General features: G+C 40.2%; 1 protein-coding gene across 1 annotated transcript in view; it reads left to right on the top strand.

Annotated features, from left to right (window-relative positions):
* The first annotated feature begins 2,885 nt into the window (after positions 1-2,885).
* The window catches only part of phip (PHIP subunit of CUL4-Ring ligase complex), a 36,653-nt gene continuing 28,177 nt past the window's right edge, over positions 2,886-11,361 (top strand). Inside the window, exons 1-7 of the mRNA XM_030785833.1 lie at positions 2,886-2,957; positions 3,069-3,127; positions 3,212-3,241; positions 3,393-3,452; positions 5,863-6,013; positions 6,795-6,893; positions 7,382-7,542. Coding sequence (XP_030641693.1) covers positions 2,918-2,957; positions 3,069-3,127; positions 3,212-3,241; positions 3,393-3,452; positions 5,863-6,013; positions 6,795-6,893; positions 7,382-7,542 — 600 coding nt within the window. The 5' untranslated portion in view covers positions 2,886-2,917. The remainder of the gene's footprint in view (positions 2,958-3,068; positions 3,128-3,211; positions 3,242-3,392; positions 3,453-5,862; positions 6,014-6,794; positions 6,894-7,381; positions 7,543-11,361) is intronic.

The raw sequence follows: 11,361 nt of genomic DNA, 5'->3' as shown, positions 1-11,361 counted from the left end.
ACTTTGGTAATGATATTGTGCTGATTCATAAATCTGCTGTTAAGGGTGAGTTAGAAAAGAATGGTTTAGAAAACATGAACAACAAATGTTTTTTAACAATTTCCTGAACATTTTTTTCTTTGTACAGTAGCATAAATAGTAAGTTATGATAGCCATATGAATAAAAGCTGAATGAACTTAATGAAACAGTGCAGATACATGCAAAATGAGTGGTAAGTTCACTATTTGACTTTGTAACCTTTGACCCCTTGGTGGCCTTTCCGTGCACTTTGATGACCAAAGTATGATCCTGACCCCTAATGGTAGAACACTGTTACTGCCAGCCAGGCCTTGATCGCAGTAAGGCCACAGGGCTCTTACTGCTCGTAAGGCCAAGGCGCATGGTGAAACAAGACTGTTACTGTCTGTCAGGCCTAGGCAAGTGGTAAAACTGGTCAACACTGGCTATTCCCCTTATTCCTCCATTAACATTCAATACTTTCATATCAAATCTGCAGTGGATATGAGTGTTCGGTCAGGTTGGTTTTCGCTTGGCTTTAACTTTGCGCTGAAGCCTGGTATGTTCGCTGAATGAAGTTGAGTTCAGCATTGAGTAGTTTGGTTAATGGAGATGAAATCTGTCAAAATTTAGACAATCACAGTGCAACTGTATGACTGAAGTGTCTCATCAGTTAAGACTATAAATGTTGCCCAACACTGAGTTAGAACAAATCTCACCTGTTGCTCATCAGCTGTGATGTTCATTGGACATCTGAACATGTTGGATGCCACATCAAGGCTTAGAGACTGTACATATGTGTTGTGATATACAATCTATCACTGACTTGTGTTAGCACAATGTTAATCTCACATTGTACAATGACTGTGTTAATCCATTGCAATTACTGTGTAAGAACAGATCAATATAAGACACACAGAGTTAAATGAGGGCATATTATCTACATCTATATTTATATTTATCTATTATGTAAGTATGTAATAGGAAGATCCCTCACCTTTCCAACTAATATATAGTCAATAAACAAAAGCAACAGACAACAACAGAAGCAGCAAACAGAGGTAACATCCTCACAGGTAAGTAGTGGTAACAGAGCTTATGTATCCTCTATGAAGCTTGAAGAAATTATGGACAAGTTGCATAAACAACAAGTGAAATCCTAAATATATAACAATCCAGAACATGAATATTGATTCGTCCATATGAAGCAGCTTATCCATTGTGAATGAATTTTTGTTGATCAGGACAAGGTCATTCAACAGTGACATAAAGCTCTCCATGGAGCCCTTTAAGTCCATGATGACTACATCCCCTCTTAGTCATTGTAAACGGCATTTACCGTTTGGTGAGATGACGCAGTACCTCTGAGCTGAGTAAAATACTTGGTTCACATAGGACATGCAGCACAGTCCTGTGGCTAAAGTATATGTGTGAAAGAAACTTCTGGGCTTCGCTCACTTATCTATAAAGCATTGTTAAGAGCGATGCTATAGTATCTCTCTGTTAATGTGTGTGTAATAATGACTTACAAAGAACTGTTGCATGTTTTAAAAGGATTTGGATAAAATGCACACATTCTTACTGGTTACACTTGGAATCTTTCACTTTTTTAATGGAATAGTTGGTTTCTTGGTCATTCACACTCAGTGGACACAAACGATAAATTACACCAGACAAGAACACAGACACAACAACACAGGCTTGAAAGAGATTATCAAACTTAGTACGCAAAATTCTCACTCTCAGAGCTACTTTTTGTTGTTCCTCCACATCAATATTTAAAAAAATATTTACGAAAATATAACCTCGGCTGCGGCCCCTGAAACTTTTTCGCCATAAATCAGTGGGAAAAGGCCCAAACTCTATTTGCCCCTTAAATATGATATTAATAAAATGAAACATATGCAGCACTGACATGTTCACTCTTTTTTAACCGTAAGTGAGCACGGAGAATATGTACTAAATACACCGATCATTGATCTAAGTTTATGTCGTCCGTCCATCGTCGTTGCCATTAAACGTGGATTCCTGTAACTCACGAGGTTTAATTCATTACATTGCCTTGTTTTACTACCCTTCCCCCATTTTACTGCCCGCTTGCATTTCGGAGAGAAATGGAGGACTTCCGAACCTAAAACGCCACAGAGGGGGTGGTGCGTTCTTGAGGACTATTTACAGTTTCATACAAGAACGAGTAATGTCCTGTAATTAATAAAATGCCCAGCATACACATGAGACTTTTATGTTTATATTGCGGATATCTGATAGTCTTGTTATTGTGTCGTCTGCAAACATGGTACTGTTTTAAGTCTCCTGAAAATGTCGTGTTCGGGTTCAGTATCAAGGGCGAAAGAGTGAGGCGACGAGGCGCAACAGTAGCAGCTAACCAGTGTCCCGAATTAATTGGACTTTGAGTTTAACAGTTAAATAAGTCATTTTGTTGCAACCTAACCACCATTTCTGAAACACGCATTCTCTTCCTCCTCAACGTTGCCATCGTAGTCTTAGTGAACGTCCTGTGCGTGCGTACTAGACTGTGCTTAGTATTACTACGCAGAGGGTTTGTGCTTTTTGGAGGGAGGGGGTATTGGACAGAAACCGAAACGTAACATAATATTTCGTAACTTAAAAACACAGCACCAGCGCGTACTGATTAAATACATTTTAAATGTACCAGTCGTTCAAGCATTTTGACCGTAGAAAAATGCTCTAACCCGCGGCACTGGGTTGGAGAGGGGACTATTCGCGGGAGTGCGGAAGGCTGAGACGCAGCCGGACCTGCTTTCTGCCTGTGTGTGTTGGGTGAATGGAGGAGCAGCTCTTCCTGGTGAACAAACACTGACAACTATAGGGCAGTCAGCGATACCCGCTTCCCAGCGCGACCACACGCCTTCTCCTTCACCTTAAAACAACATAAACATGGCTCATGACAGTAAACACATCGCACAGTTGAAATCTGGTGAGTAAAAAAGTTGATTATATGTCGTCGAAAGATTTTTATCTCTCTACGTCCCAGCGACGTCCTCCTTCAAAGCTAATGTAGCTCGTGTATTCTCCCCCCATCTCGCAGAACTGTACTTCCTAATCGCCCGATTTTTGGAAGCTGGACCTTGTCAAAATGCGGCAGAGGTGGGTGATGTGATTATTTAAGAATATTTTTAATACCTATGCAAAACACTGTGTCAAAATGTTATGTTTTTATTCGTTTTTCAGACCCTGATACGGGAGGTTCAAGAGAAGGAGGTAAGCTGTAGCAGCACACTCGCGTTGCATCTCACAGCACTGTAGTTTTGGATGTTAATACAACGCAGATTTCTGATTTAATTTTTAAAATACTCAAATGGACACTATAACAATGTAACTCCCTCAAGATAACTCTGTTATTCCATCGCAGCTGTTGCCTAAAAGAACGGATTGGACGGGAAAGGAACACCCGGGGAGTTACGAAAATTTGGTAAGGGATCCCTATAACGGAGAAAAACTTTTTTAGAGAGCAAAATAAAAATTGAATTTCCCGCAATTTTTAAATCAGGAAAAAACTTAATCCGGACACGTAGCGATAACTGAACATCGAAAGAAGGGAGGTGTGTCACAGGGTACACTCTGACTTCGGTTCGACCCTAAGGTGCGACTTTGGTGACAGTTGGATACATAAGGTTTAAATAGTTTGGAAAAATGTTGTAGAATTGAAGATACGTCATGAATGTTGTGCTCTAGGAGCGGAGAGCAGTGGGAGGAGGGACCAGTGCGCCAGTGTGTGTGATCTGGGCGGGTTGGAGGCGCCCTGGTCTAAGTAATACAGCTAGAGCTTGAGGATGAAATACAAACAATTTATCAGATCATTTTGTAAATAAACTACATTATTAACTGACATTTAGAAAGTGCAGGGACCTAGGAAGGACTAAGTGGAACGGCATATTTTTTTCTTGTTCACTGTCGTCCTTGTTTCGTTGGGAGAAGTAATTTTTGGAGCACAACATGTAAGACTTGGAGACAGAAGACTACTTTTTTAACCAATGTAAGGTAAATCTGAATGATATTACATTGATTAATTTTTTGTATGCCGTAATTATAACGTAAACAGATAATTAATACTTCTCTCATTCGTTTCTTTTCAAATTAGGCTTAACAATACGAAGGAAAAAAAACAAAACACGCTGCCTACTTTTTAAGAAAGACGATGCAATGATATCTTTATATTTTTAAAGTTTGTGCTTTTGTACCAGCCCCCTATTATTGGCCACCCCCAAAATATCGGTTGCGTAACTGATGGCTTAGAGGATGTTTAATCTCATATTACCGAACCAGAAATACTTCTTTCTCCTGCCGTTTTATTAGTTGTATAGCGGGCTCCGTCAGATTGCTTTTAGATTGTAGGGACTATCCACACGGCGTAGGTCATCAGTCCGTTTTGTGTCCGATTGTTTGGACGCCGTTCTGCTCGTCTCGGTTACGGCTTAACTCGCCTCCCTACGCCACTAAATCGTACGTGTCGCGGCGTTTCTTCACCGTTTAGTGAGTGTGTGTGTGCGTGTGTGTTTGTGTGTGTACCCATTGTAGTTAATGCCACACCGTCGTGGTTTTAGACGTTCCGAGATCTCTAAAGCATATCAGAAGCAGTCGTCTTAAATAACACAGCCAACATGTAACCGCCCGATGGTAGCACTATCGATTTGTTATCCCTTACTGTCGAAATGATTGTTTCTTGATCAATAGAAACGTAGTAATTTACCAGTTTTTCCTCCAGCAATAATAGTAATAGGAACAATAATGATAATAATAACAATAATAATAATAACAACAATAGTAATAATAATAATAAAACCATTTTATTGTTATTAATATGTAAATGTATAAATTAATACTATCAACATTCATTTATTACAGCGCCCAAATTTATTGTATACACACTTAATAGTGTTAGTATAATTCATGATATGATTGTGTTTGTAGTAATCAGTCATGAATATTAGAGTACGACATGATCACTGTGGTTTGTGGAAAATAATACTCTCAATAAATGTAATTGATAATAATAAATAATAAGTGATAATAATTGATATTTTTTCGATTACTAAGACACGATCGCGTAACACATTATGTGCAGTAGGTGGTCCAGAAGCAGCGTTGCCCTAGCCGTTAACCCTGTGTATGTGTGTGAATGAGTGAACGTATACCGTGAATGTGTTGCGGTTGCGTACCGCTGGCGTGTGTCGACCAATAGGATGATTCTGAATGCAATTAAGACCACATTAATTATCCGCAGGCGTTGGAGGCTTGTGCTGAACCAGCAGATGAAGGGCGGCGGGAGACGTGAAGCCAGGGGGGCGAACGCGTTTTTATTAAAATAATATAACCTTCTTTCAGGCAGTCACTGCGCCGAATTCAGCCAGTATCCAAAGAGTATCTTTGTTGAAAAGAAAGAAGGAAAGCAAGTCATTGTCATAATTCTTGTTCTTTTTCATCCCAATTTAAAATAGGCCAGTATTTCCAGAATTGTTAATCGCTGACACATAAGCTAGTGTTATTATCGGTCCCGTTTTTTTATTGCTGACTGTCTGAGCAGAATTGGGGAAAGATGTGTATTAATTCTAATATAAATGATCTGTCTCAGAATGTAAATTGAGATGTTTTAATCTCCATGACACTGCTTGCATCACAGTCTTTTCTTTTCACTCAGAGGGCCTATTGATTTTTTTACTTTTTAGACATTAGACATTTTGTGTGGATATGCATGTAAATATGTAAATACTATAATTCTGATTTTGTGTCGCCTATATTTCCAGTGTCTTAGTCTGATTTGTGTGTGTGTGTGTGTGTGTGTGTGTGTGTGTGTGTGTGTGTGTGTGTGTGGGCATGCATAGGTGAAGTTGTACAAGCACATCTCTCCAGATCACCTGTTGCGAGTGTGTGAGCGTGTGGGACCTCTGTTAGAGAGAGAGGTGCCGGCCAGTGTCCCAGGGGTTCACTCATTACTGGGAGCAGGACGTCAGTCTTTACTGCGCACCAACAAGAGTGAGTTATATGCACACTTATGAACACACCACACACACACAGATGCCGTTTTGCATTGAGACATCACTGAGGCAGCTTTAATATTAAACGTAATATTTAACATACTGTCTTTTGTAATGAGACAGTTACTGTTCAGTAATTGCTTTTTAATAACAGTTTTGTAATATATAGATATATTAAAATATATTACAGAACTAGGAAACAAGACTACTGTTAGAAAACAGGATCAGTACTATGACTGGGACTAAAGTTAGAGAACAGGATCAGTACTATGACAGGGGACTAAAGTTTGAAAGCAGGATCAGCACTAGGATGTGGGAATGAATAGCGAATGGGACTGCTCTAGGAAAAGGGACATGGAACGGGCTTTTGGAATGGGACTAAGTCTAAGAAGCAGGACCAGGTTTTATTGGTAGAGCCAAACAGTTAGGTGACCAGGCTTCAGGATTTCTGTTTTTTATTTATTTATTTTTTTAGTAAAAACAAGAGCCTTGAAAAGCTGGCATTACTTGTTCACAATCAAAGTTCCTCATTGATTCACTGGAATCTTTGTGGGAATGGGAAATTAAGGTAAAGCTGAATTTTGCCTGGTTCCGTGTGGTTCCATGTTGTAGTGGAAAAATTCCATCATAGACAGGCAGCCTGTATCACTGTTAAGCTCTTTGTTCCTAAATGTGTGTGTGTATTTGTGTGTGTGTGTGTGTGTGTGAGAGAGAGATTCTGTGTGTCATCCTACTGGGATTTGTGTTTTGTTGAGACTCTTTTGTGTGTGTTTGAACAGGCTGCAAACACGTGGTATGGAAAGGTTCTGCCCTCGCAGCCCTGCACTGTGGCAGGCCTCCCGAGCCGCCAGTCATCTATGGGAGCCCGCCCAATATCGGTAAGCCATCTCTGATTGGTTGGTCATCCTCAGAGGGTTTAGAGGAAAAGCTTGAGCTAAATATTGAATTTTGTATGTTCATATCTTTGTTTACTAATTCTTCTTTCTTACTAGGTAGTGTACAAATCTGATTATTGATAAAAAAAAATGTATATATATATTTAGCGTACGAATATGTCCTCCATGTTGTTTGCAATAAAGATTACAGCTATATTAGAGCTATCAGAGCTGTGATAGAGGAACACAAAGTTTTATTGTGTGTGGGCGTGTATGTGTGTGTGTGAGAGAGAGTATGTGTGACTGACTGATTAAAGAATGTATGGTGGAGTTAATCAGTAATGTGTGATTTGCACTTGGTCCCTCTGGTCTTCAGTAGTGTTGTTGAATTATTTCTCATAAGGAAAGGCAGTTCTGCGGTCACTACTCTGTCCTGTCAGGCCTCTGTATTTGTCTTTGTGGAAACAAACCTGTGCACTTGCGTGTTACAGTGGAGACCACTTACAGTCGGAGACTGAATGGGACGTACCGATTGGGTCAGTTGGTTCCCACAGCCATATACCAACATATGAAGATGCACAAGAGGATCTTGGGACATCTGTCCTCGGTCTACTGTGTCACCTTCGACAGGACCGGCCGCCGCATCTTCACGGTATGTTTGGCTTGTTTGTGAGGTTTTTTTATGTGCCGCTGATAAGGCGAAAGACACGCATAACACAAACAAATAGTATTGTTCAGTGTCCTTCATTGTAATAACATCTTTATGCAATGCCTGAAAAAACTGCTGTGCAGAACATGAATAACAACATCATTAATGTTAGTAATGAGTGTAAATCCAATAATAATTAACACTAATATTCAGCTGAATTATTGCTTAAAAAAAGGAATGGTTCTTGAATGGTTCTTTTTCCCCTCGAAAAAATACTTGAATTATATAAGTATCACACTGCCATTCATTATTTAGCACGGCTGTGGGCGAAGACAACATTAACATAGCCCTTTCATTAGGTTTTGGAACTTTTTTTTAGGGGGGGGGGGGGGGATAGTGACCTTTTCTTTGGGCACATTTGTTCCAAGTCCTCTAGGTCTCGGTACTTGTGATGTGTACAAGCTGCTATTTTGGATTCCAACCATGAAATTGATTCTGGACTTTGGCGATGTGTTTTATGGTGGCTTTGGGGTTTCTTTACCGATGTGTTTGTGATCTTTGCTGTGCTGGAAGGCACATTTTTGGACAGGTTTAAGGTTTTTAAGGGGGAGGTAAAGCTTGCGTGTTGTATTTTTAGTGTAACAGTTGTGTTCTTGAGGGGTTTTTTTTTTGTTGGTCTACTGCAACAAATGGAACAGAGTGAGAAGGTGTTGTATGTCTACAGAAAGCTGCTGTTTGTGTACACATGCTCTCATTTATTTGACTAACCTCCAAGTATATTATTTAACAGAAAGGTTTATACCATGATCATTAAAGTGTTTCTGTCTTAATGGAGAGCTCAGTGGTCCCATGTCTTTGCATTTTCCAATGATTTGAGCTTCAGTGTTAGCCGAATTACATTACACCATTACAGTATTTTTTTAAGTTAATTGTGTAGGCATCTCCTATTGGTTGTTAGGGAATGGCCCTCTTCTCCTTTGAAGCATCTGGACCTTTGATTGGTCGAATGATGTGATCATGTGTGGTTCACAGCTTTTAGTACTTTTGGAGAAGTCTTAAACTTTAGCCATTGTTCAGTGACACATTAAACTAATGAAACCACCCTCTTACATGTTTTTTGTATGAAACGGCTTAGATATTGCTCTCTCTGATGTACATGTATTCTAAGTAATGATGTTCTGTGCTGCTTTGTCCTCTGTGCATTTATTTCCAATGTTCGATATTTATTACTGACAGATTTAATATCTGTTTTACCTATTTTAAGCGTATCGTGAGTGTACAATGCAGTGTTGACTTGTGTGTGCATGGATAATTGGATGAGATACAGTCCCTAAGCAGGCGATGAGTAATGTGGGTAGTCTGTATGTGTTGTGTTATTTGTTTTATTGGCTTACTGACAGAGCTGTTATGTTAGACAGAGCCAAAATGGACACCGCTTTCCCATTCCTGTTTCACATTATTTTTTGTATGTAAATTAGTATCTGAACGGTAGTCTGGGCCTCTGTCTGAAGGCTTGATGTCTTTGGTTTTGCGATAGCTTTTATGTTTCAAAATGATCCTGACCAGTGGATAGAAGTGTTCAATTAAGATTCTTTAGCTGACTCATGTTTGGGGTGCAGCAGTGACGCGAAGTTGTACTCATTTTTTTCCTGGAAACACACCACTGTGGTGTGTAACACACAAAATAACACAAGACACAAAAGAAGTGGTCCACTAACAACTTCCAATAAAACACATACACACGCACACACACACACCCATGCACACATACACGGATAAGCCTTGTTTTAGAGAGGGAGTTTGTGAAAGAGGTCTTGGTAGATTTTTGGTGGAGTTGTTTTTAAGTGTACATGATCTTGTGCATAGACATGTTTTTTTTTTTTTTTTGATGTGCAAGATTTCTTTTGTACTTCTTTGGCACTTTGATGCTGTTATATAACTGATAAGTCATGCCTTCTCTCAAGCTTGTGGTTGGTCTGAATTGAGACTGTTTGTGTGTTTAAAAGCTACACTGGAGTTATTTCATATGTTTCATGTTTGTTTCATGACTGTGAACTTTTTTGTCTTCACTTCTCTTCTCTTCTCTTCTCTTCTCTTCTCTTCTCTTCTCTTCTCTTCTCTTCTCTTCTCTTCTCTTCTCTTCTCTTCTCTTCTCTTCTCCTCTCTTCTCTTCTCTTCTCTTTTGTGAGCTGAATGGAATGTATATGGAAAAGTGTGGTGGGATTTGAGGTGTTTTATGGCTGCATTATTGGTCATTGAGAGAAATTGGTTTTATTGTAGGTTTTGGGGTCAGCCATATTGAGCTTGAGGGTCCATGTGCTGTGTGCTCTCCTGCATGCCCTGTGTATGTGTGTGAGTGTGTGTGTTCATACTGAGCAAAAGGGAATGTAGTATGTGTGTGTTGTGTGATTGCACTTGTATATGTGCTGTGTATTTCCAGTTGTCTGAAAGTGTGTGTGTGTGTGTGTGTGTGTGTGTGGGGTAAGGTTCAGATCAAACGTCTTGTTTTAGCTTTTGTCTTGTGAGCATGTGCTCTGCTGTAATCTGATGTGAAAACGCTGAGCTTTGCACCAGAGTTTGACATTGTCATGTGTCTGGTGGTGTTGTGTGAGTGTGTTGCATTGATGTCTATCGCTGGACATGCACTCTGAGCTTCTCCATTTTCTTCTGCGAATTTTTTAAATCTCCAAAAATGGCTGAATGGCCATGAAGGATTACACCCCCTCCTTTCCCTCTCTCCCTCTCTCTATTTCTCTTTCTCTCTCGCTCTCTCTCTCTGTCTTTCTGTCTCTCACTCTCTCTCTCTCTCAGCTCAGGGGGTGTGTCTGTTCTTGCGCGTTGAGGAAATTATTTCCTCTCAGGGTTTGACACAAAGCCAAGAATAAAATCGTCTATCTCATGTTTGAGCTGTAAGTTAGGATATCACTAGTATTTCTACTGTATCTGAAATGTTTTCTTATGGGGTCTTCTAACATTACAGGAATAATCTTTAAATAGTGGTATTTAGTAAGACACTGAAAAAAGCTTTGAGTGTGTGTGTGTGTGTGTGTATGTGTGTGTATGTGTATGTGTGCATGCATGCGTATTTAGCTTTTAATTCCCACAAACAACCCTTTCTCTGCAGTCAGTAAATGTAGGCACATACAGTGGTTGTTTGTGACTGATTACTTTGAGTATTCCCCCGGCCAAAGGAAGGAAATCTGTATAGCTCACAAAGAAAACCAATCAGACATGGTTTTAATCGTGGTGGTGCTGGTTTTGAGAAAAGTGATTTTTCTTGATTGGTAGTAAGTGGAATTGAGAGAGAGAGAGAGGAAAAATGTGCAATTAACTTAGGAAAGAATCCTAAATGAAAACACACAAATATTGACACGGTCTTGATTTTAATTTCTGGATTGCCTCCCAGATATGTATCCCAACATGTCAAAAACAGGCATTGTGAGGGCTGTTCTCCGGAGTGCGCACTTTCCAAAAAGGGCGGATTGCTTGGGCAGGAGTGGTCACTGAAGGGTTTAGTGTGTGTCAGGGCCATTTCTGTCACCAGATCTGAACCTGCAGACTCTGGAACATCGCCTGAGACAGCGCCCCCCCCCCCCTCCCCCGCCAACAAAGCTGTAAATAATGCAGCTTCTCACAGATGAACAGTGTCCTCTCCCTCCAGTAGAGTTCCACACACGCGTAGAATCCGCACCAAGGCAGACCTCTGACTGTTCCTTCATGGACACTTAATGCGTTAGTGTGTGTGTGTGTGTGTGTGTGTGTGTGTGTGTGTGTGAGCGTGCGCGCGCGCTAGCGTGCGTGTGTTTGCGTGTGTGTGTGTGT

Source organism: Chanos chanos, chromosome 10 (genome assembly GCF_902362185.1).
Source record: "Chanos chanos chromosome 10, fChaCha1.1, whole genome shotgun sequence".
In the NCBI taxonomy this organism is placed as follows: Eukaryota; Metazoa; Chordata; class Actinopteri; order Gonorynchiformes; family Chanidae; genus Chanos; species Chanos chanos.
Note: the sequence above shows the minus strand (reverse complement) of the source record. Positions and strands in the feature narration are given on the sequence as shown.